Source organism: Pistacia vera, unplaced genomic scaffold (assembly GCF_008641045.1).
Source record: "Pistacia vera cultivar Batoury unplaced genomic scaffold, PisVer_v2 Contig866, whole genome shotgun sequence".
Lineage (NCBI taxonomy): Eukaryota > Viridiplantae > Streptophyta > Magnoliopsida > Sapindales > Anacardiaceae > Pistacia > Pistacia vera.
In genome coordinates this window covers 310,950-337,039 of record NW_022196741.1, presented here as the reverse complement: position 1 = coordinate 337,039, position 26,090 = coordinate 310,950, and the positions used below count along the sequence as shown (strand labels likewise).

Sequence of the window (26,090 nt, the reverse complement as noted above, 5' to 3'; positions counted from 1 at the left end):
GGACTTGATACTCAACGACGTCGTTTTAACCTCTACCCAGATAGTCAAACCCTGAAACACTGTTATGCATTAACGGCACAGCATGATTCAATGCTAACTTGCAGCATAACAGTAACAGGCCACCATGACAAGGACCGACGGGCAAGACCCTGGTGTTGGGCGCAAATTTATGAAATGAATTGTGCTCTCGCCATATTAATTTCTGTAAGGTAGTTTTTAATAATAAATGTCAGAGTCAAAATCAGAGCAGCGGCAATGGGAAAACGCCGCAGCCGGTGCCATTGCAGGCTTCGCTACAGTGGCTGCTATGCACCCCCTTGACGTCGTCCGTACTAGGTTTCAAGGTCCTCTGCTTTCTTTTTTCTTTTTTCTTTTTTTAATTTATTTACTAAAAGATTAATTGCTTGGAATTATTTTATTTTCGTTTTTATTGATTTTGATTGAATTCATTCTAGTTAATGATGGTCGAGTATCCAATCTTCCAAGTTACAAGAACACTGCACATGCTATTTTAACCATTGCTCGCTTGGAGGTTTGTTTCCCTTGTCTGCTGCAATTTCTTTTTTGGGGCATGATTGAAAGAATTAGTGTAGGATCTATCTTACTTTTGCAGTTTGAACTGAAAGTGGTTGGAGTTGGAGCCATCTCCAAATGCACGTCTAATTCCTACTCTAAACACAGTGTAAACTTGGATTTTGATTTTTAAGAATAAAATCTAGGTACAGGGATTTGTGGAGGCAGATTGCTAAATTTCTGTAGAATATGGAAAATAATAGATTTTGACTTACTCCTTGTTACCTGCATTTTTAAATTGATTTAATGTTAAGAGTTAATGCATATTAAGGTAAAATGCAAGTGTGAAACCAGCTTCCAAATTCGGTCCCTGCCTCTTGTTTTGAGTGGTGCTGAAAATGATATTTAAGCTCCTTGATAGGAGATCTCTTTTGTCTGTTGGAGTAAAAGAACTACAGTCAGACTTCCTGTTTTATGTTATATTGTTAGGACGATCACAATATTTTTGTACTGCAGGGTCTGAGAGGGCTTTATGCTGGTTTCTCTCCTGCTGTTCTAGGGTCAACTCTTTCTTGGGGTTTATATTTCTTCTTGTAAGTGCGAATTAGATGCCACTGCCTTGGTCATCTTTCGGTTGGTTGTTTTTACTTTAAAAAGTCAGTCAACAAATTTGTTTAATTGAGTCTTCTTTCTTCTATTTGTAGCTATGGTAGAGCCAAACAGCGATATTCCAAAAATGGGGAGGAGAAGCTGAGCCCTGGTCTTCATGTAGCTTCAGCTGCAGAAGCTGGAGCTTTGGTAAGTACTTGAACTTCCAATCATATGTCCTGAATGAGTGACAGAGGGTGCATACTCCCTATAATATCAAACTACAGCAACAGGAACATAAGTAGGCAGAGAGGTCTATAGATTTTGTAGAAAAACAAGAAAATGAGAGAAAAAAGTAGACAGATGTCTGTATAAGTAGCATTTTTCATAGTGTAAAGGTGAAAGCTAGTGTAACATATCATGTGATCAGGAGTGTTCTTCCATGCTGCCAATTGAAGAGTTAGCACTTCTTGAAGATTGGTGCTTTTTTTGGTAACAATATCCATACTCTTTTTATTGATGCTTGGCTGCGTAGTTTCAATTTGCTTTAACAGAATATAAAAACTACCATTCTTCTTCTTCTTTTTCTTCCTTTTTTAGGTCTTTCTTTTGAGGCCATGTTTGTTACCACTTTTTTTTTTTTTTTTTGATAAAGTGCAATCGTCTGGCATTTTCCAGGTTTGTTTGTGCACAAATCCTGTTTGGCTTGTAAAAACAAGATTGCAGCTTCAGACGCCTCTTCATCAAACTCGACCATATTCTGGGCTTTATGGTCTGCTCCGCATCTTTCACTAATATGCTAATAATGTGCTCTCTGAGATATCACTTTCCCTAGTGAGTCATATCCACTTTTGACTCAAAATATTAGCAATCAAATTAATTAGTTATTTATCTCATTAACTAAAGATTAATTATAATGATCCTAATTCCTAGGCTTTGATGAATAGCTTTCTTTTTTTGTTTCTTGTTTTAAATAATTGTTGGTGCTTAATATTTTGTTGATTTCAACTGGTTTTTAAATAGTCCCTGAATTTGTTCCTTTTTGGATGCAAAGCTTCTGTTAGAAGCTAGTGCTGAAATAAGGATGTGAGATGATGAACTCGGACTTTGAATACTAAAAGCTTCTGTTTCTCAAGAATGTTGTTAGATAATTCAGGCTTTTCCGTTTAATTGATTATGCTAGAGCAACATATGTTTGCTTTTTACCATGTGTAGCTTAGTGTATTTAGGAACTCCTTAGTTAAGGACATAATTACTTAATTATTGAACTTTCCCATTTTATCAGTAGGACTAACTTTCAAATACATTCCACTTTATTTTAGTTTCTTTTGTTTTATGTGTTTTACTTATCTTTTTTATTGCATTCTAGTGATACAATTTTCCTTTCTGTGTTATCAATTTCCAGATGCACTAAGAACCATAATGACAGAGGAAGGGTGGACTGCACTTTATAAAGGGATTGTTCCTGGTCTTTTTCTGGTAGGTTACTATATGTGCTTTTAGTCCTTTTTACAATTATTCTTTTTTTTTTTTTTTTTTTTTTTTTAATGTGAAGTAAAGGTTATTTTATGCATGCACTATTTGTTCAATGTATTTTTTCTCATTTTGTCTTTTTTCCTCTTCTTTATGCTCTGTCTTTTGTTGTTTTACAACCTTTTTTTTAGGGTTGCTTTAGGGTGATCTTAGAAGTTTCCCATGGTGCATATGACTATTTGTTTTTACACTTTTTTATAGCAGTTTTGTGATTGTCATTTTCCCAATAACTGGAAATTCTCCTCTCATGTAATAAGAGTTTGCAATTAAGTTCATCCTATGATCTTCTCTCTTTAAAATGGATGTTTCTATTTTACACACAAAGTAAACTGTACTTATTGGTGTATGTTCAATTGCTTTGAACTTTAGTTTGTAACTGAAACTTCTGAGTGGTTATGCGATCAAATAATTATAGTAGATTAAGAACAGTGATGTCTATTTACTGAGTTCATGTACTCCACTTGACTGCATGGAAATTCAGAGTCATGATTACTGAGATTTGAATTTACTTGGGGAAGACTAGAGTGCTAAATGACAGATATTTGTATCAATTAATGCATCAAATATTGTGTTTTTGTTGTTCTAGATTTTTGAAGCTTACTGGCTTCCTGTTGCTTCAGCAGGTTTCTCATGGAGCTGTTCAGTTCACTGCATATGAGGAACTTCGTAAAGCTATTGTTGACTACAAAAATAAAAAAAGGAAACAAAATCCTGATAGCGTTGATAATATATTGGTAAGTACTGAATAATATAGAGAATCAACATTGAACGTTTGCTACAATCCCATTAGTGTGCAGCTTGTTAGAGGGATCATTTGGCACCTCAACAACAAGCATGTTACACACAAACAAGCATGTTATAGTGTGCGGCTTGTTGCAGTTTGTCTGTAACAGCAAGACTAGGCTGCAGAGGTTTGCATTGGTTGCTTACTTATTTCATTGTGTCAATGTAACCTTACAGCTCTTTATTATAGGTGTAGGATGTAAACTCCAGCATTTTCTTTTTTGTTGTTGATATGACCAGTTTCTGATGCTATAGACCAATTAATATTCTCTACCATACTTGGGCAGAATTCAGTTGATTATGCTATTCTTGGGGGATCTTCTAAGGTTGCTGCCATTCTTCTTACATATCCATTTCAGGTAGGCATTCTTATACCTCATGGGTAGTTTTTGTAAATGGTTGTTTATCTTTTAGCTGACATATATGTGATCGGGGACTTGTCTTTCCAGGTTATTCGAGCTCGTTTGCAGGTATAGTTTATTTGGTATCTTTCTACACATACTCTAGTTGTCAAAGTGTTGCAACTTTTAAATTTTGAGAATCCAAGTACTCTTATAGTGCTGCTACTTTGGCGGAGACAATTGTATTCTTTTCAGCCTTCATTTGTAAATCTTCTACTCGTTTTTTGGAGATAACAATTAAACTTGCCCCTGGAGATACTGTCAGCTCATCAGTTTAAGCCTATCTTATTAATGACCATATTCTTTATCCATCTGCAGCAAAGACCCAGTAGTGATGGAATTCCGAGATATATGGATAGCTGGCATGTTGTGAAGGAAACATTTCGGTGAGATTGAATTTCAGCATAAAACTTGGGTTTCATTTGAATGGTGGGGAAAAGAAAGTTAATTAAACTGTTTTTCTCCAGCTTTTAGGCATTTGATTGACAGGAAACAGTACAGAGCCTACCTATAATTGTTCTCTGCCAGAAATTGTCTCTGTCAAAACATTTCTTAGACTCTTAAATAGATAACAAGTCATTTGAAAGCTGAGAGTATTTTCCAACTTATTGTCAAGTGTGCAATTTTGGACATACAGGCTCATCTTGATCGAAGGACAAACTTTTCTGTAGAAGAGATTTAAATGTTTGTACTGTCATCATGAATCTGTATATTAATGTCTTCTCTCTCACATTTTTCTTTTTCCTTTTTATTTGAGCTTGCAGGTTTGAAGGTTTTCGCGGTTTTTACAAGGGCATCACACCAAACCTTTTGAAAAATGTTCCTGCTTCTTCAATCACATTTATTGTGTATGAGAATGTGCTGAACTTTCTGAGGATGGGAAGAAACCATAGCTGAATTTTGTTTTGCTCTCAGTTTCTTTTACATTCTTTTTGTAGCTACTGCCAATAATGATTTATTAGGCTAAAGTAGATAGTAAAGGATTGGTCATACAAATCTCATCGATATGTAATAATGAAAAGCCTATCCTTAAATTTTAACTTCTACTTACTGAATGGTTTTGAAATGTGAATTGGCTACAAATTGTTTGGTTCCCTGTGGATTCCTATCTTTTGGTGATTGCTTTTAAAGGACAAGTATATTATGCCAGTGTTCTGGAAGTAAGAATTATAGCAAAACATGCTACTGGGAGATTGACTAGCTGCAATGTGGCTTCATTGTTCATTTATTCTGTTACAGAGTATTGCTTGGAAATTGATGGAATAATAGGTACGTTTCGTTCATCAATTTCACTTTTTCTGATTCATTAACAATGGTGTAGCCTTGTGGTAGAAAACTTTTTGGGACGTAAGGATGTTGATTCACCTTATTCTTTTTGATCATTGTCTCTAAGAACATTGAATTCTCTGGCCATGGGGTGAAAAATAAAAAAATGTCAGTGGGTGCTTCACCAGTATAAATGCTTGTGTAACCTTCAGAGAGTGTATGGTACACATGAACCAAAAACTGGAGGAAGTTCTTCAAGTGTCAAAAAGGTTGTTGATCAGGATGCCCAGAAAACAACTCCTGCAGCTGATCATTTGTAGGTATGTTTTACCTTCTTTTTCCTTTTCATGAATAGTTTTGCTTTGCACAGATCGTTGAGCATTCATCAGATTTGACATGGCAAAAAGGTACTCATACAATACTGAAGCTTTCATTTTCAGAAAACATAACAAAGGTAATTTGGAGTGATAGCCACAAATATAAAGTCGAAACTTTATTCCATTCTGTGGCAGCTGCAATTTATAGTCATACAAAATTATCATACATTGTGGCAGTTGCAATTGGTAGAATCACACAAAATAAACATACATGTGGCTGGCACAGGCCACAGGCCTGTTCTTAAACCAGTGGAAATCGGCTAATCAAACTTGCGGAGGAAAGAAAGGATTTCCTCTGAGACTGCTTCTGGTTTCTCTTGTTGAATGAAATGGTGACCACCATCTAGGATAACAACTTCAAGATTGGGTACAAAGTTCTTGAAATCTCCTGTGACATATTCTCTGATACCATTTATCTCAAAACCTATATCTTTGTCGCCCACTATGAACTTTGTTGGAACGGTAACTTTAGATCCTTCCCATGCTGCAAGAAGCTCCCAGTTCCTGTCATTTAATCATTTCACATTATTACAGATGAAAAGCATTGTAAATCAACCCTGAACAAGGCTTCCGAAACATGGCAAGCCCTACTTTTCAATTTTACTTAATGAATTTCTCTGAATTATGCAATTTGGATATCTAAATCCCCAATTAATTTAGGGATAAAGATTAATTCACAATCTAATCTTACAAACTTTTTCTCACAACTCTAATGTGGTAACTCGCAATCGGTGAACTCACAAATGGGCAGGTAAGACTTATAGCGAGGAAACGGGATATATTTGCGAGTTTTCACGGCAGAATTATGAGAAAAAATTTGTAAGATTTGGTTGTCAGTATAGTATTACCCTTAATTCAGAGATAGTTATTTGTGTTTGGGAGAAAAATATAACAAATTATGTTAGGCATACAGGTCCATAGCACGGTAGTAGTTAAGTGCGCCAGTGAAGCCAGATTCTTGAAATTTATCAGCATAGACCTGGAGTTCCTCTTCAGTTATCCACAAAGGTAAATTAGCTGGTGTCTCCAAATAATCAATAATCTCCATCCCCATAGGAGCTATCAGATTACCAGTCTTTGTTATCAACAAGAACTTCTTCATGACTGTTAAATAATCATATCTCGCGAATGCTTTCTCTGCTCTTCCTGATTCCTACTCAAGACCAACCGTACAAAATATTAATCATAAAAATAATATTACACTTACAACTCAATCTTAAAAACTTTTTCTCACAACAATGAAGTAACAACTCATAATGGGTCCTAACTACCCAACAATAGGTCATGTATAACCAATTACGAGCTAACCAATTGTGAGTTACTCTGAAAGTTTATAAAATTAGATTGTAAGTCAATCTTTATTATAATTATAATAACATATATGTTACATACGCTTGTATATGTTCGAAGAGACAGTGTACCTGGAATTGGCAGATGTAAAATCCATCTCCAAACAATCTTACACAAGATTCAAGAGATCTAGTATTTGGATCTCTTGGAAAGAAAGGAACACAAAAGCTAACAAAACCCTTTACTCTCTCAGGACTGAAAAGGCTAAGATACCAACCAGCAACAGCTCCCCAGTCATGTCCCACAATAAAGGCCTTTTCATATCAAATACCAATTACAAGTTACAACTCAATAAAAAATCGCATAACAAAAACTCTCATAATAAATTTAAAAATCACTTGTTTGTGTTTGATAAGGACTGAGGAGAGAAAGAGAGAAAGGAGAACCTGTTGTGCACCAAAATGATCAAGAAGGCCAACAAGGTCACCAACAAGATGAAGTAGAGTGTAAGAGGAAGGACTTAGTGGAGAGTCTGAGTCACCGTAACCCCTTAAATCAGGAGCAACAACATGGTAACCTTGGTTGGCCAAGTAGGTGATCTGATGGCGCCATGAATACCAAAATTCTGGAAAACCATGAAGCAGTACAACAAGAGGACCACTCCCTTGCTCTGCTACGTGCATCCATATCCCGTTAGTTCTAATCCTTTGGTGCCTTACCTCACTCACGCTCACTGACATGCTCTTCAATTTCTTTTTCTCTTGCTCACACAAGTAAAGACAAGGTATGCTGGTCAACAATGTCGTTGTGAATTTTTATATTGTCTTATTGATTGCTTGATGAAAAAGTAAGGTGAGATCACAGTCAAAGAAGGGGAAAATAAAATAACTTTTGAATTTATCAATGCCACGTCCTGATCAGTGATTATATAATTTTATAACATCAGAATATAATACGTTTGAATCCCATCTTAAAAACAAAATAGTTTCACCTTAACTTAAATATACTTTGTATAACTTCTACCGTGGTGGTTGATCTGTCCACCATGTCCACTCTAGAATAATTTCAACAAGTATGAGATCTACGTTAATCGTATCTACTACATATTAATTACGTGCTCAAAATATATAAAGCTCTATTGCATTGTTTTAAAACCTGGCTCTTTGGATCAGGAACAGTTTCAACAAGCGTGAGATCAACGTTGATCGTATTCATTACTTATTAATTATGTGCACAAAATATACAAAGCTCCATTGCACTGTTTTAAAACCCGGTTCGTTGAACCAAGACTCGACATAGTTTTAAAGAGAAGATGGTGGGGGTTCTAGTGGTGGTGATGGAGTGACTTTAGGTGAGGAAACAGCCATAAAAGGGGGAAAGAAGGCCAGTCGACGCATGCTAACTTGTGCCAGGAACAGTGGCCTGGCTAATGTGCGCCCCCATTCAAAAAATTTGAAAATTTTTTAAGCAACACATCACGGTTTGACCCACCACTCAAATCGCTTAAACCAGTCAACCCGAGACCTAACTTCTTTGCCAGGTTTAGCTACGGTTGGTTTTTAAAACATTGCTCCATTGTCGAATCGGAGCTTTTGTACAGAGTCTACAGACTACATTTTCATGCATTTAATCATTATCTCTTACATTTACTTGGAGGGTCAAAATGAAGCAAAGGAAACAGGAGTCACAAGGACAAGCAGATACATAGCACAATAGTATAAACCACCAATTAATATGCAGAAACACTAACGGGCAAAATATTTTTGGTATTCTAATTTTTTTTTTTTTTTTTTTGAAAAAACTAAAACGAAACAGGTGCATGAATTGTTTGAATAAAACACTTCTAAGACTAGGAATCATCCGTTACTCATGCTGCCAAATCATAAGCAGAGACTTCCGTCATGAGAATAATTACATAACGTCCACAGGATTTCAGTCTAAGAATGCATAAAGCAGCTCTCACCTGGGTTACAACAAATACTTGAGTAAGTTTTTACCTTACACATTTCTAAAAACACAGAATAGTTACTCTTCCTTTACAAATACCAGCCACTGCCATTTACAGGAGTTATTTAGCATGTAGTCTCGATAGCATTCTCAGAATGCTTTTTTTTTTTTTTTTAATCGTTCGCTTTCATTTTCCTTTGTAAACGGAACCCACCTACCCTAGTTATAACACTAATGGAGCGAGAAGGATGCTTGCTGATTACACTTTGTCATCGTGGAACCACCACCTGGTCTCCTTAGGAGATCGGCCATTTCTACAGTTCTTAACATAGCGGTCATTATCTTCAGGGCGTTGCTGCAAGCAAAGTCAAGGTGCATCAAATTCACATAAGAAGCATTGTTTATAGAAGGAAAATGGAGGGGATCAGGATGCACCAAAAAGTAATTGAAAATATATTCACACCTTCGCAGTTGAGCTTGATAGCATGGAGAGAATGCTGATACAAATAGAGCTAACAGTCATGGCTGGAGACCATGAATCATACAGGATATCTACAAAATACAACACAAAATTTGCATATTAAAAATGCAAGTATTGCTGCAAAGACATTCAAGTACAGGCTTACACCGAAGAACTTGGACATTGGTAAAATGCATAACAGGGGAAATGAAACTATTAGTAGAAGTCCTAAATAACGTTAGCACATATCAGGAAATAAGAAACAAAGTCTCTTTGTCTGTTAGTATCTGTGTTTGATGTACGAGACCAGATTCATTATGTTATATCATGATGTCCAAAACTCTTTAAACATGTAAAAGAACAATCAGCATCGATATCCACGGCATATGAGCAACAAACTTGAATAGGTTTCCAAGCAAATAGAAATGTGATAGGAACCCACCCGAACAACTCAAACAATTGGGCTGCGCCATGGGTCTTTTATGGGTTTGGGTAGAACTCTCCTTGGAAAACCGGCTTGCCAAGGGAGGGTGCCCAAGCCCTTTATAACCTACATGCCCACCCTTTTCTTTTCTAATGTGGGATCCTAACAAAATGTAATCCCAAAATTGATTCTAGGCTTTAGCAATCAGAGAGACACAACTTTTCCCCGGCAAAGAATAGCCATGTACAATTTTATGAAAGTCTATAAATCTTCATAAATACAATTTGCATCAATACAGAAGAAATATGTCCAAAGAAGTACTGTCAAGGGAAAACACAAGAAGAATAAGCATAAATTCATTATTTGTTTATGCTTTTCCCTAAGGTTCAAGGCAAAAAATTTAAATATCTTCATTAGCAAGAAAGAACAAATGTGAAAAAGAAAAATCTTTTATCGCAAAATAAAAGATGAACAGGACTAATAATAAATGTATGTCAGCATTTGGCGACAATACCATTCAATAAATGTGTGAACCCAATCAATGCAGGAAAAAAAAGGTTATGTTGTGAACATGACAAAAAAAAAAAACCTTCCAAGCCGTTGGGTCCATTATCTCAACCAAGAAGATCAAAATACACCAAGAAAAAAACTAAATTCATAGGAAAAGAGAGAGCAGGTGAAGAAGCTAATATGAAACCGACAAAAATTACCCAAGCAAATATGGCCATTGCTGTAAATATGAGGATGAAGTGGAGCCGGATGAAGAAAAATAACCTGAAAACCGCATCATCAATGGGAAGAAAAAATAAAAATAAGAATAAAAACTAAACAATAAAAATGAATTATAGAAAGAAATAAAATTTAGGTTGGACCTGAGGGGCTTCCATAGGGTAATGCTCAGGAAAATCAACCTGAAGTTGGTATGTTTCATTTGCATATAGAGTCCCTTGAGCTCCATTCACTTCAATAACCCACCTTTACCGTCCCAAAAAAAAAAAAACCCACTATTGTCAACCTACTAATTTTAGCACAAACCAAAAATAGTTTTTCTTTAAAACCCTAACAAGGAAAAAAGATGTGAGAAGTATAATGAAATCAAATTACTTTGTTTGGCTAAAATTTTTCATTTTCTGAACCCTAATCAAGTCGTTCATTAAGAGAAGGAAAATAAAAACATTATGAAGCACGAGATCCAAAATCCAAAGTCTTCCGAGCAACCAAACCAAAAGCTCAAAAACTATAAACCATATCTAGACAATAATTCTTAAAAAAAACAAATATTAATAACAATATTTAAAAATGGTTTGGGAGAGAAAGAGAAATACCTCTGCAGATTATCGGTGACTTTGTGTTTGAAACCAGTAGGAGGGTTTACCTGCCATTCGACAAGCTCCTTCTGAAGGCGATTGCAAGCAATCTTACTCAGCGCCTAAAACAGTTAAAAAAAAAAAAAATAGAAAACAATAAAACGAACTCGAAAATAAAAGAGATAATGAAGATAAGTGTATAACTATATGAAGTTGATTAAGGTGTGACCTTGCGAGCGGCGGCGGAGGTGCTGGTCATGGTTTGTCTCTGAAACTAAAATAAAACAAATAAAAAATCTATAATAATATCAGAGGACACAGAGAGAAAGAGAGAGAGAGAGAGGCTTCAGTTTTTGCTTTCAACAAAATAAAAATTGGTTTGACGAAAGAGACAAAGAAGAACAAACAGACTACCACGCCCTTATGGGTTTTCTTGTTCGATGTTCCCCACCATATCCTTTTTATATTTTTTCTATTGGACATCCTATCTTGTTCTCTTCAAACGGCGTCATTTCCATTTTTATTTTTATTTATTTTTTCTTTTTTCCAATGGCCTCAAATCTTGTTAAAAACGGATGGTATTTAGATATTAGATTAAAATAGTTATAAGTCAATTAAGGAAAGTAAAATTTACCCTTGATTATTAATATAGTATTTCTCTAAATTAAAATTCAATTAAATTTTAATATTTCAAATGATGATACAGTACATCCCACATAATTTTTATTTTCTTCCCCTTTTCACCAAGATATGATGAAAGCCTTTCCAACACGTGACATTTAACTTTTTCTTTCTTATAGTTTTAACTTTTATGGTTAACATCTTTCACCCAGAAAATAAAATTTGACTTGGGTCAAGTTTAGGTGGCTTGACTTGAAGCAGCGGTTTAGTGACCAAGTTAAATGGACCTCCTCCAGACTGGGCTCCAACTCCCATGCTCACTTGAATCCGATATTCCAATTTCAAACATCCAATTATATTGTCTTGGTTGCCCACTCATCACTTCCTTGCTGCTTTTATTCTTATCTATTTATACCTAAATTGATTTCTAGAAATTGAGAAAGAGAAAGACCCACTGTATCTGCGGGAATCTATTGTAAATTTAATTTTAAAGGCCGAAATACATATTAGTACCCTCACTTTGAAAAACCATCAACGTTCCCCCCGTTTTTTTAAATTTCACGGTAAAGGGGTAATTATTCCTTTCAGCCTATAACCCTTGAAAAAGTATTTGATGATACTGAACTCTTAACACAAAAATTAACGAGAAACATGAATAAAATCAAAATCAAACAAATAGATCGTCGACCGGGTTGCAACTAGTGGTAACACCCCTGGCCATCGAACAGCCAATTTATGTTGCCTTTTTTGCAAATTTTTTATTATTTTTCACATGTAGAAAATTCAGAAACTAAATACTATAGGGGCAGATTTGTCTTTGCACCGTCTATGATAGTGTCTGTCAGGTGACAAAATCCATTAAGGGAGACTCAAGGGGGGTGGGGGGAGAAACGTTAATGGTTTTTCGAACTGAGGGTACTAATAATTGTCTTAAATTTTGGGTGGAAATATTAATTCAGCCATAAAGAATTATTATAACAAAAGAGTATGAGTAGAAAATTTTTCTTAAGTTGAAAAATATATTACATTTTCTTTTTTAAAACACTTAATTAATAAATACCTTTTAGATTAAATAAACAATTGAATTACATTTTTTTTTTTTTAAATTACAAGGGAAGTACTTTTATATAGAAAAGCAATATTAAATGTCTCTACAAAAACACTTTTACTAAAATTACTTTTTTATTACCATAACATTTCTAAAGCTCCCTTTTAAGATTTCAATGATCTGTGTAGAAAATATTACAAAGTCTTTCTTATAGGAAACATTATCAAATGTTACCAGTCAAAAAAGAATGAACATGGGGGATTAGGGCTGGGAGACGCCTCCTACGTTACTTGTTACTTTGGTTTCTATAATATTTTTATTTTCGTCTAGTCATAAGGATAATATTTGACAATAATTAATAGTTTAAGATGGGGAGGATATGGTGGCTCTTTCGGCTTGTTCCCTACTCCCTAGGTTATTCTCCATTTTAAAAAGCAATGGCTATAGACAATCAGGAGTAGCATATTCCAGCCGTGATTATTGGGAATGTTCTCCACAAGTTGTCCTTTAATAAAGAAACATCAATCCACGATTTACAAATGGATGATTAGAATAGACACCAAAGCAAGAAAAGAAAAGAAAAAACGTTGACAAATTGGGATATAACAATATTCGATAAAACAACATTTAGGAATTGGACTACAAGTATATATTCCTTAAGAATTGTTTATGTCCTACTTTTATTTAATGTTTTACGGTTGTTTTTCAGTACCTTGGTCCGTAAAATACCCAGGCAAGTAAAATAAATTATAGGGGCCACAATGATCCAGGTCCAGGTAGGGGGTGAAATCAAGTCAAGTATCTAGACTACTCGAACTCGACTTGGTTGCTACAGTATTGAGTTCGAGTTCAAGTCTGGTCAAGCTTGACGAATCGAGTTTGAACTCAAAACTCCGTATCTAAAAGTCGAATTCGAGTTTTAGTTGAGCTTAATCGAGCTTTTCGAGTTTTTTGTATAGTGATCGAACTCCACTCGTAGAATTATTTAAGCTACTCGAACTCGACTCGACTAATGCTAGGGTTGTCAGACAAGCTCAACGGCTCGCGAGTCGGCTTGGCTAAGCTCGTCTGAAGCTCGTTTATGACTCAGCTCGTGATTAGCCGAGTCAAGTCGGCTCAAGCTTGCAGCATAAAACGAGCCAAGTTCGAACATGGGGAGGCTTGGCTCGTAGGCTCGCGAGCCTGATTTGGCTCAGCTAAGTAGGGTTCTATTTGTTATAGTTTATAAACTGTATCTTTATTCTTTAGTTTTAAAAATTTGTAAAAACGACATTTAACCCCCCAATATAATTAGTTCTAAAACACAAAATTAAACCCCAAATCAGATTTCCCAAATCGACAAACCCTAACCCCTAAATTTGTTCTTGCAAATTTTCATAATCAAAAATCAAAATAAGGTTGTGTTGAGGAAGAAGACGAAGACGAAGATGAAGATGGAGATGGAAGCAGCGTAAATCGTGATGTTCTACAAGATGAAGATAAGATGGAGACGAAAATGAAGATGAAGATGAAGATGATGGAGATAAAAATGAAGAAAAGGATGAAGATAAAGATAAAGATTTGCAGATGATGAAGACCTGAGTGGTAGTGTGGGTACTGAGAGCGATGGATCTTCCATGTCTAGAAAAAGCTGCAAAGGAAAAAAAAATTCTCCTTTCCTTGTATGTGTAAAATGGCAAACGTTCAAAGAGAGAAAAAAAAAAAAATTATTAAAAATGGAAAAAGTTTCAATGATATTCATCGTGTAAAGTGCTGGAAGGAACAAGTGTGGGAATCCTGGTCAAGTCGATCGAGTCGAATCGAGCTCGAGTTCAAATCCCTTTTCTCTGACTCGACAGGCTCGAGCTCGAACTTGAGCTCGATCCTGTAGCAAATGAGCCAAGCTCGATAAGTCGAAAACTCGACTCGACTCGGCTCGGCTCGGCTCGTTTACAGCGCTAACTAATGTGGAGTAGAATTCAAGCCAAAGCTGAGCCGACCTCGATCGACTCGGCTCGGTTTTCACCCCTAGGTCCAGGTTTTCACTTAAATAAGTCAAATCCTTCTACCATAATATATGATGCTCTCACAATAAGAAAATGGTATGGGAAAAAATCTACTTAAGGAAGTCTCTTGATTGTATTTATAGGGGAAAAAAAAAAAAAAAAAAAAAAAAAAAAGAGATACTTTTTCTTCTAAGGATAATAAGTGAGTTGATTGTGATTGACGTTCAGATCCGCAACTATTGGGGCGCCAGAAATATTCTGTAAGGGCAAATGAAAGCAAGGAACATGAAAAAAAGAAGGGCGGGGATCTAGTATCTTGCTATTGAACTGGGCTGTCTTCAAATGAAGAAAAAAAAAGAATTCCTACCCTATCCTTGGGCCCTAATATCTGTAATTTGGAATCATTGTAACGTAGATCATTTTATGCAGCTTCTGATTGCATTGACTTGAATGTCAAAGAAAGTAACACATGATTGTAACTTTATTAGATGCATGGATTGATGGAAGGGGTTACATCTCCATCTCCATTGCATGTTTCTACCTTATTTATTTATTTACATTCAATTCCTTTTAGGAAATCAAATGTTTGTATCCTTGTTTACAGATTAAACTTGGTAAATTATTCCCTTTGAAAACCCCAAGGCCCCTTTGCTGTGTGACCACCAATCACAGGCCTTCTTCCCCAACACACATTCTAGACACTGAACAATAACAGGATCATTCTTCATGAAGGACTAAAATGAATGTCCAAAATGAGAAAATCAGTTCAAATGAAGCTCTAACCTCAGTGGTAGGAACTGAGCAAGTAAGGAAGAACTTTATACGGATTGAGTATCCCATTTGGATCCAGCAACTTTTTGATCGAGCCCATCACTTGCACCTATCCAAACAAATTCTTTGTTTTAGGCAACACTAACTTTCTGAATATAAGCAACTAGATAGAACAATAAAGCAAAAATAATGCTTTACAATTCCAAATAAAGAGTTGAGGTGGGAGGAGAAGAAAGGAGAGGGGTGGAAGAAAGAACTCACGCTTTCAGGTGATTTGCTATAGAAAATCTTATTGGCTTTCATAAGTCCCAGACCATGCTCTGCACTAATACTCCCACGATGCTTTGATGTCCATTCATATACATAAGGTTCAATTTGTGCAAAAATCTGCAACGTCATTTACCAGAAATAAATAATAACACAAGTAATACATGACATATAAACAGATCTTTGATGTAGCAGATAGGAAATTACCGCATCATTGTACTGTGGTGCTGAAATATTAAGATGCAAATTACCATCACCAAGGTGACCATAACCTATTACTTTGGCTGTCTGACCTAAAAAAAATCAAAAAACAGACTTAAGAAGTGGCTTTTGGCTCTAGATTTATGCAAGATTCTGATACCACTACTAATACAGTTGTAATTCAATATGTAAGACATTCCAAGAATGTAGTGCTGGAAACATGAAAGTTAAATAGGCATTTCCTAACAACTTGAGGCATGTGTCATGGTTGTTATGATTCCATAAGGATATTGCAAGTTCACATCCAACTACCGAAGGGTGCTCGGCTTGTCTTGCCAAGATACTGAGACAAAAAATGAGATTCCAAACGTATAAAGTTATAAGCTCGCCTACCAAGTCTTAATCGCATTTCCTCAACAAGATCATACATCTTTTCAACAGGTAATGACAAATCATATTTGTAAACAGCCCCTGCTTTCATCAATGCTTCTGGTACACCCTGTGATCAAATAAATTTGTAAAGAAAGGATGATATTTTTTCTTTTCATGTAATTCCTAAATCAGATTAAATGATATTGCCAAGTGAGAAAAGAACAAATCCAAAGCAAAAAAACTGCAAGTAACTTCAGCTAGAAAAAGAAGAAAAGACAGTGGTGAAAATGGTGCATATAGGAGCATCAGTGATAAAAGTTGTAGGAACATCAGTGATAACAATAAAAAATAATAAGTCATCTGAATGCTATCCTAACAAATAGAGATCAATCAATCATTGGAACAATAATGAATCATGTTATTAGACTTGATGGTACCACATGGATAGGCATAATATCAAAACAAAACTGACGTCTTATTGATAATATGATAAACAAGAGGATGATAATAATAAATTAATGGGAAAAAAAAAGAGAGAGATATAAAGAAGAAGAGATAGACAGAACAGAAACAGATAGAAAGGAGTTCATGGGTGAGAGCTTCCCCAAATAACAGATGTTTTTGTTGACTCAATCACAATTAATCAAAAAAATTGGACTTGTTGCATCAGGGAGATCCATAAAAATAGAAGTGTCATTGTGGTAAGATGAATGCCCAATTTAAAACAAATGCTCACTATGTGATACTCATTCATGATATGAAGTAAAAGCCCAAAGAGATATGTTCCCAATAGTTATCCACATAAAGATTTCCATCCACAAAAAACGAAAAAAGAAAAAAAAAAGGAGTTAAAAATGGGAACCTCACGTATTCTCCAAAATGAAGATGCTTGATTTATGTCTTGTGCAAGAACACCATCAGAAATCAATCCATCCTCCATCGAACGAAGTAGGAAAGCTTCAATCTTCTCTCTGCAGACATCCATAGTATATTGATGAATCTTAGCATGTAAAGATGATGGATAATGATGAGGGTTAACAAAAATAAAATAAAAAACTACATAAAAGAATGGATCCACATCATCACTTGATCATATAAAGGAAGATGAACCAAGGACAATATTTGCATACATAAAATGGTCAAGAAAAATTAAAAGATGGTGTCAAATGAGAGAATAACCAAAAACAAAATGTCTAAAGAGGCTCTATTCAAGGAAAAATCCTAGTTTCAAAATGTGTTCACTCTAAGTATGCAGAGAGATAATGGAAATTTTTCTCGTCTTTTGTAGTAGAGGTAAACTGTCAGGAAGACAAGAAAAATACAACATGATGATAACTATCCTCTTGGGTCAGCAATCAAGATTTAAAACTCAGATGATTATCCAGAGAATTAATCACAAAAGTGTAATTAAAACATCAATAAACAATGACACACTGGAAAAGTGGTTTACCTATCATAAGATTCGTTACTGCCTGTTGTCTCAATCAAAACATAAAAGTTGTGCATTGAAGAATGTAACGGATTCCGGGCACCTTCCAGATGGTTTAAAACCTGACACATAAGAATAAAGTAAGTTTCCAAAAATAAAACAGAAGATAAACATAAATACATGCATCCACTTAATTTCTAAAAGAACATATAGCAAGGTAATTGTTGGAAAGATAATTCTTTGAGCACATGAGGAAACACATATACTTTCAACTTTTCCAGCCTATCAAGAAGAATGACATCATAGATTACATGTAAAATACACAGGCAGAAAACCCAACTTTAATTATAGTGTTGCATCTCAAAGTCAAACATCTCATATAAACATCAGGAACATATTCATCAGAAGTGCATTTGAGTTGACCATCAAAGAAAAATTAACCAGAAAGTCCAGGTGGTCTTTTAATGTATTATATACTCTCCACTTAGTGCTGTGAATAATAGGTCTAAAGATGCTGTGATTAGACAAACGTTACATGAAGGATTGTTTTGTTCTGTTTATTCACAAGGTTAAGAAATTAGGAAAACATTTAAGTCATACTAAAGTTCATTTATTCCTTATTCAATGATTACAACATATTTGATAAGAAAAGTATGGCACCAAAGTTAATAGATGACATGTTTAAACTTTAGCTGTAAAAGAAGTCGCTAAGTTATTCGTGATGTCGACAAACAAAAATAAGGGAATATAATCTACCAAAAATATCTTACCAAATCCATTGCNCATAAAAATAGAAGTGTCATTGTGGTAAGATGAATGCCCAATTTAAAACAAATGCTCACTATGTGATACTCATTCATGATATAAAGTAAAAGCCCAAAGAGATATGTTCCCAATAGTTATCCACATAAAGATTTCCATCCACAAAAAACGAAAAAAGAAAAAAAAAAGGAGTTAAAAATGGGAACCTCACGTATTCTCCAAAATGAAGATGCTTGATTTATGTCTTGTGCAAGAACACCATCAGAAATCAATCCATCCTCCATCGAACGAAGTAGGAAAGCTTCAATCTTCTCTCTGCAGACATCCATAGTATATTGATGAATCTTAGCATGTAAAGATGATGGATAATGATGAGGGTTAACAAAAATAAAATAAAAAACTACATAAAAGAATGGATCCACATCATCACTTGATCATATAAAGGAAGATGAACCAAGGACAATATTTGCATACATAAAATGGTCAAGAAAAATTAAAAGATGGTGTCAAATGAGAGAATAACCAAAAACAAAATGTCTAAAGAGGCTCTATTCAAGGAAAAATCCTAGTTTCAAAATGTGTTCACTCTAAGTATGCAGAGAGATAATGGAAATTTTTCTCGTCTTTTGTAGTAGAGGTAAACTGTCAGGAAGACAAGAAAAATACAACATGATGATAACTATCCTCTTGGGTCAGCAATCAAGATTTAAAACTCAGATGATTATCCAGAGAATTAATCACAAAAGTGTAATTAAAACATCAATAAACAATGACACACTGGAAAAGTGGTTTACCTATCATAAGATTCGTTACTGCCTGTTGTCTCAATCAAAACATAAAAGTTGTGCATTGAAGAATGTAACGGATTCCGGGCACCTTCCAGATGGTTTAAAACCTGACACATAAGAATAAAGTAAGTTTCCAAAAATAAAACAGAAGATAAACATAAATACATGCATCCACTTAATTTCTAAAAGAACATATAGCAAGGTAATTGTTGGAAAGATAATTCTTTGAGCACATGAGGAAACACATATACTTTCAACTTTTCCAGCCTATCAAGAAGAATGACATCATAGATTACATGTAAAATACACAGGCAGAAAACCCAACTTTAATTATAGTGTTGCATCTCAAAGTCAAACATCTCATATAAACATCAGGAACATATTCATCAGAAGTGCATTTGAGTTGACCATCAAAGAAAAATTAACCAGAAAGTCCAGGTGGTCTTTTAATGTATTATATACTCTCCACTTAGTGCTGTGAATAATAGGTCTAAAGATGCTGTGATTAGACAAACGTTACATGAAGGATTGTTTTGTTCTGTTTATTCACAAGGTTAAGAAATTAGGAAAACATTTAAGTCATACTAAAGTTCATTTATTCCTTATTCAATGATTACAACATATTTGATAAGAAAAGTATGGCACCAAAGTTAATAGATGACATGTTTAAACTTTAGCTGTAAAAGAAGTCGCTAAGTTATTCGTGATGTCGACAAACAAAAATAAGGGAATATAATCTACCAAAAATATCTTACCAAATCCATTGCCTGGTTATCCAAAAATTCAAATGCAGATAGAATCTCCCCGAGTTTACTCTTTGCTTCAAGTAGAAGTTTCTAATAAACAATAAAAATCAAGGTAAGGAGTCAATATTGACAACTCTTCTGAGAAATGAAGGGAGCAAAAACTAAAAAGGAAGTTATAAAGACAAATCTCTAGTTTGATATTAATAAAAACATTTATCCCCCAATATAAGATAAATCAAAGTAAAAAAGGTGCAATTTTATACTTTATAAACATAGGGTTAAGAAACAGATTGGGGTGTAATGCATGAAGTAAGCAATACAAAAACCTCAAATGTAAAGCAGCATAGAAATCAAACACATGTAAAATTTTGAACTCATCAAATTAAACATAAAGTACAACCACCAGACCATTCACAAACAAACTCAAGAAATGATATGAACAAGAAAATGATAAAAATAATAACACAAATTATTACTTGATGAAGGTTCATTTGGTAAAACTATATGCTGACAGTGTGAAATTTTAAGGGAAATGAAACTCATCATACCTGGCAGCTGAAATAATCTTTGCATGCAAGAAAAGCCAAATTTACTGAAGATAGCTTCAAAGGGGTAAGTATGGAAACTTTGGTTACAATGCCCAATGATCCTTCACTTCCTAAATCAAGGATAGAACAATGCAAGAAATTGGACCCCCACTGAAAATTATACTTGTGACACAAATGAGCATATAACGTAAAGTAAGCACATACCAATGAATAAATGCTTTAAGTCGTACCCAGTATTATCTTTACGTAAAGTCCCAAGCATGTCAAGCACATCACCATTCGCTAAAACAACTTCAAGACCTGTGATATGAGTCAAGATAAACAAGTTTATGGAAAGAAAAAAGAGAGAGAGAGAGAGAGAGAGAGAGAGAGAGAGAGAGACTCAATTGCTTTTTAGAGATGTAAGAATATATAGAAATAAAAACTTAAGTTAGTACGTTCAATTGAAAAAAATAAGTGTCCACTTCATTAATCATTAATCTTTCATATATGACAAAGATCCTCACCAAGTACACTTCCATGTAGTGAACCATAACGGACAAGGCGCAAACCACCAGCATTAGTTGAAACATTTCCTCCAATTTGGCAGCTTCCTTTTGCACCTAAGTCCAGAGGCATAATAAATCTGGAAGGAAGCATTAATATAACAATAGTCAATAACATATATTACCAAATATAGACCAAAACTCTACTAAAGATGAATGGCCACATAAAACTGAAACAAAGCAGGAAAAACAATATCACATTTCTCAACAAATTAAGGTATGTTCATGGTCCTTTTACAGTGACACAGAGTTTCTATCATAAATTTGCAGTATTAATCAAATTTCGGTGTACTTTTTGATAAATGTTCCTGTGTTTTCTGGTAGGAGAAAGGGGAAGTATAACTGAGTATAAATTTACCCTTGGTCATCTAGGAAAGAAACCAGATTCTCCAAAATGCATCCCGCTTCACATACCAGTGTACCACTGACCTAAAAGAAAGCATAAAATTGTTACTACCAATCAAAGTGCAGAGTTCTGCTATTGCAACTTGAATAAACATAAAATAAAATCCTTGCCAACAAAAATCAGTACAGGAAAGAAATTCAAATACAACTCAAACAAAACATCACTCAACGAATCAATAGCAAAACTCAAAAGGAAAAAAAAAAAAAAAATTGGAAAAAAAGGTCTATTACATGAGCATTCATGAAAGGAAAAAGGGAAATTTGGAAATGTTACAACATAATGGTTAGAATAAATACCTTGTCAAAAGCCATGATGTTATTCATTGAACCAACATTGATGATCACCTGAAGAATTAAATGAAGAAGAAATTACAAAGACGATAGATTATAACAAAAAATTTCTATAATTTCTAAATTATCTATGGTCTTATTTTGAAAGCATGGATCATCAGATCATTTAGATACTGATATGCTCAAGTAAGCATCTACATGTACATTATCATAGATCAATGTTTGAATTATGTTGGACTAACCTGAGCTCATCTTATTCAGTCCAGATTTTTTGGGCAACCTAGGCATGCTCAGATTGAATTTAATTGTCGTTGAACTTGAATGTTAAGCTTGAGGTTGAGTTCAGACCAGTCTATTGCTTCCCAAGCAAATCTATACATGTGAGTCGGTGTGTGCATTTTCAACCATGATATAGAGCCAAATATTTCATAATAAGTAACTGAACCAATTCCACCATTAAGGCAAAAACAATGCACTTGCTAACCAATAAAATCAGCCGGAAAAGAAACTAATTGGTAACATGACAAGACTTAACCTCGTCAAAAACAGGAACACTTCCACCTACTAGACCAGTATTTCCACCCTGGGGAACAACAGCCAAGCGCCTGGAATTACAGTACTTAAGAATCTGAGATACCTGCAAAAGTAAAATGACAAAACGATGCATCAAAACCCTTGATTTTGAACCAAATCTCAATAGCAATTAGCAAACATCATCTCAAACTCAAAAGTCAACTTACTGTACCTCATTAGTGGTTTTTGGTTGGAGCAGGAGCTTACTAGACCCTTTGTATTTTCTCATCCAATCTGTATTCGCATTGAGCAACACATCTTTATCCTGAATGACATTTTTTTCACCTAATATTTCTTTGAAATAGCTTATATCATCCACATTCAATGTCGAAAACGATGTGTTTCGCTGAATTTCAGTAGCGGCTGAACCAAAACGTCTGTACTTTATTGAGCTTGCACTCCCAAGACCTGTTTCTACAAAAGTTTCTCTGTGAACTACAGTTTGTAACGAAGGCTAAATTCAGAAATGATAATTAATAAAAATAATTGTAACTAATATTAAATGACGATACCTGAAGCAAAGCGGAAAGCTGAAATATGAGAAGCACTACGGTTTAATGGACGATCAAAGAGCAGTTTCGATGAATGTCTAAGGAGACGTTGGGTAATTCTCCACTTCTCCATCATCGTGTTTCTTGTCTGACAAAGAGAATTCGGAAATGGTGGTTATAGAAACTGTTAAGTACCACTCCCAATGACCAGAATACCCTCTACTTGGACGGATTTTGAGCTTCAACGCTGCGTTTTAGCTTATGTAACGAATCTTTTTGAGTAAAACGTGGTATGGATAAAGATCGACTACAATCCTACTTCACGATTGGTTGCGTTGCGTAATAGAAAATTCTGGAATAATCCTATTGGTATAAGTGTAATAGATTAAGGAGGACAAAATGTTAAAAACACTCCCTCTTAGACATCGACCGTTTACGGTACGATAATTGTATTTAATCCCACTGAAGAAAAACCTAATGGAAAAAAAAAATTTAAGTAAAGAAGTACAACTCTACTATAACATGAAATTGGATGAACTTATAGCCGACGCCCCCTCCCCCTATTCACACAACACTCCCTCTTAGACATCCACCGTTTACAGATAATTGTATTTAACCTTACTGAAGAAAAACTCAGTGGGAAAAAAAAAAAAAAACTTAAATAAAGAAGTACAACTCTACTATAACGTGAAATTGAATGTGTTTTATACTGTCTCATTAAAAATCTTATTAGGAAAACCCAGTGGGACAAAACCTGATCAAGGAAAAAAGAATATAGTGCACATATGTCCGGTACAATGAACTTTTCTAAAAACTTCTCCTAATCGGTGCTCTTCTTGGTCAATGTTTCCCCTCATAATGGTAGAATTAATTTAGTAATTGCAATGTTATTCACTAACTTTTCAAATGTTGATGTCCGTAAAGCCTTAGTGAATAAATCTACAAGATTATCACTAGAGTGTATTTGTTTGACATCAATCTCTCGATTTTGCTGGAGTTTGCGAATATAAAAGAACTTCGGTGAAATATGTTTGGTTTTGTCTATTTTGATATATCCTCCTCTAACTTGAGCAATACATGTTGCATTGTCTTCTTTAATGTAACGGTGTTTGACCACTGAAAGTATTTATTTTCAACCCTACAAATATTATTTAATCCCTATTTCAGCCTTTATGGCTGCATTTATTTATTATCATTGAATTCCTCGTATTTTCAATCATACATGTGTTCTTTAATCTCTATTTTCGCCTTTATAGTCGAATTTATTCATTTTTATTAAATTTCGTCTCCATGATCAGATTTATTTATTATTGTTAAATTTCACTTCTATGGTTGGATTTTTTTATTATTGTTAAATTTCACCTCTATGGTCGGATATACTTATTACTACTAAATTTCGCATTTATTGTTGGATCTATTTATTATTGTCAAACTCCACCTCTATGGTCTATCATTGCTAAATACCGTCTTCATGGCTAGATCTATTTATTATTGTTAAATGTTGCCTTCATGGCTGGATCTATTTATTATTGCTAAATACCGTCTTCATGGACAGATCTATTTATAATTGTCATTTTATTTATCAATTCTTTTATAATTATCTATAAGCGATGGATGTCCAAGGGGGAGTATTGTAATTGGCCATCTACCTCCTTAACATGAGGCGGTGAAAAGTGGTGAAAAGTAGGGGTGTTCAAAAGAATCATTGGGTACCTGGTGTTTGGTTTTGGTTCCTACTCAGAACTGATCGTCAACGGGTAGGTTTCGGTTCCAAAATCTGGAACCGATACTTTACGATTCCGGTTCCATTTCCTACAGTCAAGAACCGGAACCGAGAACCAGGACTAAAAAAATATTATTAAAGAGTGGGGGGGTTATTGTAATTTACCTGCCACATATAAATACTTCAGATTAGGGCAAAAAAAACTCATTTTCTTTCTTCCCTTCACACGATCTTCATCTGCTCTTGCTACTCTCTGTCCATTCACTTCAGATTAAGGTAAAACTTCACCTTTTTTTTTCTTCTATATTTTTGTACGCTACTCGTAGTTGTCCTCTAGCATCAAGTATTTATGTATTAAGATGCATTTGGAGTAAGACATGTCACTACTATTAATCCACAAAACGTCAATTTCGATTCTGAATAAAGCTATTCATTTTAGTTGAGTTGTAATCTTCTACATTTGATAGCTCTTGGTGGAGAGTTCTTCTTACCAATGGTGATCGACATTTTTTCATGAATTTCAAGCAGCAAAGATTTCCATTCAGAAGTTGCACAACCTGCAAAGTCATGTATTGAAGCAGATGGAATCAATTTTATTATCTTCTTCCTTACAATGGTTTTTGTTTGTACTCCCCCCTATGTTACTACTCAGTTTGTTACTGACTCATTTGAGGCAACCGAATCGAAGACTATTGTATGCATATTAAGCCGCCACCAACACAAGATCCATCTCCCTGAAATCGACTCATCACCCATAGAAGATCAACTAGCTCTTTAACTTCATTCTTCCTCAGCAAGATATGATCCTTCCAACCATCATCCAATTTGCTATAACAAGACAATGCTTTGTTGAGAGTAATCACAGAGCTCGGCGTCCGGTGACTAGTTCCAATAGCAATACACCAAAGGCAATGACATCAGTTTTTTCATCTACTATCCCATGCATCAAAAACTCAGGGCAAGTAGCTGCAATAATTGTCGGAAACAAATGAGTGCGTTTATGAAGTAAGATCGCGCTGGATAGTGCAGTTGTAAATGTTTTTTACCAACCCATGTGCCTTCAACTTTGGATTCTGTGTAGTGGTCCATTGCTCTGGTAGCCATTTTACAAGCCCAGAATCACAATCTGAATAAAAGGAACCAATACTTGCTTTCTTTTGCTATGCATGCTCCCTAGTGAAAGTGGGGGTATTTGTAAGTTTTTAAGAGTTTTTTTGTTATTTTAAAAACTTGGGGGGGATAATGAATTTTACAGGGTACCCAGAACCGGGGTTCCGATTTCGATTCCAAATTCAAGGAACCGGAACCATCGTTCCGGTTCCGGTTCCGAAGTCAAGGAATCGTCGGTTCTGATTCCGGTTCCTTCCAAAAATGTAGGGTCCCCGAACCGAACACCCCTATGAAAAGTGAGGTTGGGGAGGGGGGGCTATAAATAACCTCCCACCCCTCTCATTTGATGAATCCAGTTGAATCCAAAAAGTTTGAGAAAGTAAACTTACTCACAGCTCTCAATTCTCTCACTTTAGTCCTATTATTTACTTTACCTTTCTGGAGTTATTATTAAAGAACCACTAAAATCCCTCTTTTCACCGCCTCATGTTAAGGCGTGATGGTCAATTTCAACACACTCCCTGG

The 26,090-nt window shown here is 35.0% G+C and overlaps 4 protein-coding genes across 8 annotated transcripts; 1 reads left to right on the top strand and 3 right to left on the bottom strand.

The window, feature by feature from the left end:
• The first annotated feature begins 3 nt into the window (after nucleotides 1–3).
• Nucleotides 4–5,075, top strand: LOC116118938 (folate transporter 1, chloroplastic). Of its 2 annotated transcripts, none has more exons than XM_031404888.1 (11): nucleotides 4–344; nucleotides 456–532; nucleotides 1,030–1,106; nucleotides 1,218–1,311; nucleotides 1,780–1,873; nucleotides 2,507–2,580; nucleotides 3,255–3,368; nucleotides 3,705–3,776; nucleotides 3,867–3,887; nucleotides 4,137–4,204; nucleotides 4,583–5,075. In XM_031404888.1, exons 1-11 carry the CDS (start codon nucleotides 227–229, stop codon nucleotides 4,713–4,715), a joined length of 942 nt encoding a protein of 313 aa, XP_031260748.1. In that variant the 5' UTR covers nucleotides 4–226; the 3' UTR covers nucleotides 4,716–5,075. The 2 variants fall into 2 exon arrangements, with proteins under 2 accessions (XP_031260748.1, XP_031260749.1); XM_031404889.1 differs by having other exon boundaries at nucleotides 3,258–3,368; nucleotides 4,583–5,072.
• Nucleotides 5,076–5,562: 487 nt separating this feature from the next.
• On the bottom strand, nucleotides 5,563–7,563 carry LOC116118937 (epoxide hydrolase A). Its single transcript, XM_031404887.1, has 4 exons — nucleotides 7,198–7,563; nucleotides 6,883–7,065; nucleotides 6,373–6,614; nucleotides 5,563–5,965 (listed from the first exon to the last, which is right to left on the bottom strand). The coding sequence occupies exons 1-4, from the start codon at nucleotides 7,489–7,491 to the stop codon at nucleotides 5,722–5,724; spliced, it is 963 nt and encodes a 320-aa protein (XP_031260747.1). The 5' UTR covers nucleotides 7,492–7,563; the 3' UTR covers nucleotides 5,563–5,721.
• Nucleotides 7,564–8,857: 1,294 nt separating this feature from the next.
• Nucleotides 8,858–11,331, bottom strand: LOC116118939 (probable ubiquitin-conjugating enzyme E2 16). The gene is made up of 6 exons (XM_031404890.1): nucleotides 11,119–11,331; nucleotides 10,908–11,011; nucleotides 10,455–10,557; nucleotides 10,293–10,356; nucleotides 9,162–9,250; nucleotides 8,858–9,053 (listed from the first exon to the last, which is right to left on the bottom strand). The coding sequence occupies exons 1-6, from the start codon at nucleotides 11,146–11,148 to the stop codon at nucleotides 8,958–8,960; spliced, it is 486 nt and encodes a 161-aa protein (XP_031260750.1). The 5' UTR covers nucleotides 11,149–11,331; the 3' UTR covers nucleotides 8,858–8,957.
• A 3,793-nt stretch (nucleotides 11,332–15,124) lies between these two features.
• On the bottom strand, nucleotides 15,125–22,932 carry LOC116118961 (D-2-hydroxyglutarate dehydrogenase, mitochondrial). Of its 4 annotated transcripts, XM_031404919.1 has the most exons (16): nucleotides 22,754–22,925; nucleotides 22,414–22,676; nucleotides 22,204–22,305; nucleotides 21,675–21,722; nucleotides 21,331–21,401; nucleotides 20,934–21,052; nucleotides 20,632–20,727; nucleotides 20,428–20,537; nucleotides 19,889–19,969; nucleotides 19,140–19,240; nucleotides 18,552–18,660; nucleotides 16,176–16,281; nucleotides 15,789–15,874; nucleotides 15,576–15,701; nucleotides 15,327–15,423; nucleotides 15,125–15,237 (listed from the first exon to the last, which is right to left on the bottom strand). In XM_031404919.1, exons 1-15 carry the CDS (start codon nucleotides 22,866–22,868, stop codon nucleotides 15,328–15,330), a joined length of 1,629 nt encoding a protein of 542 aa, XP_031260779.1. In that variant the 5' UTR covers nucleotides 22,869–22,925; the 3' UTR covers nucleotides 15,125–15,237; nucleotide 15,327. The 4 variants fall into 4 exon arrangements, 3 of the variants coding, with proteins under 3 accessions (XP_031260779.1, XP_031260778.1, XP_031260780.1); XM_031404918.1 differs by having other exon boundaries at nucleotides 15,131–15,423; nucleotides 22,754–22,924; XR_004126251.1 differs by lacking the exons at nucleotides 15,125–15,237; nucleotides 15,789–15,874 and having other exon boundaries at nucleotides 22,754–22,932.
• Nucleotides 22,933–26,090: the final 3,158 nt, after the last annotated feature.

Coding starts and splice junctions, on each gene's coding strand:
- LOC116118938 (XM_031404888.1), top strand. CDS start 227: ATGTCAGAGTCAAAATCAGAGCAGCGGCAATGGGAAAACGCCGCAGCC. Junction 1,107..1,217: donor TGGGGTTTATATTTCTTCTT/GTAAGTGCGAAT, acceptor TTCTATTTGTAG/CTATGGTAGAGCCAAACAGC. Junction 3,888..4,136: donor TTATTCGAGCTCGTTTGCAG/GTATAGTTTATT, acceptor ATCCATCTGCAG/CAAAGACCCAGTAGTGATGG.
- LOC116118937 (XM_031404887.1), bottom strand. CDS start 7,491: ATGTCAGTGAGCGTGAGTGAGGTAAGGCACCAAAGGATTAGAACTAAC. Junction 6,615..6,882: donor TTTACATCTGCCAATTCCAG/GTACACTGTCTC, acceptor GGTCTTGAGTAG/GAATCAGGAAGAGCAGAGAA. Junction 5,966..6,372: donor TACTACCGTGCTATGGACCT/GTATGCCTAACA, acceptor ATTAAATGACAG/GAACTGGGAGCTTCTTGCAG.
- LOC116118939 (XM_031404890.1), bottom strand. CDS start 11,148: ATGACCAGCACCTCCGCCGCCGCTCGCAAG. Junction 9,251..10,292: donor CAATGGCCATATTTGCTTGG/GTAATTTTTGTC, acceptor TGTATTTTGTAG/ATATCCTGTATGATTCATGG. Junction 9,054..9,161: donor TATCAAGCTCAACTGCGAAG/GTGTGAATATAT, acceptor CTTTGCTTGCAG/CAACGCCCTGAAGATAATGA.
- LOC116118961 (XM_031404919.1), bottom strand. CDS start 22,868: ATGATGGAGAAGTGGAGAATTACCCAACGTCTCCTTAGACATTCATCG. Junction 22,306..22,413: donor AACCAAAAACCACTAATGAG/GTACAGTAAGTT, acceptor TTACTTTTGCAG/GTATCTCAGATTCTTAAGTA. Junction 15,702..15,788: donor CACCACAGTACAATGATGCG/GTAATTTCCTAT, acceptor ATGACGTTGCAG/ATTTTTGCACAAATTGAACC.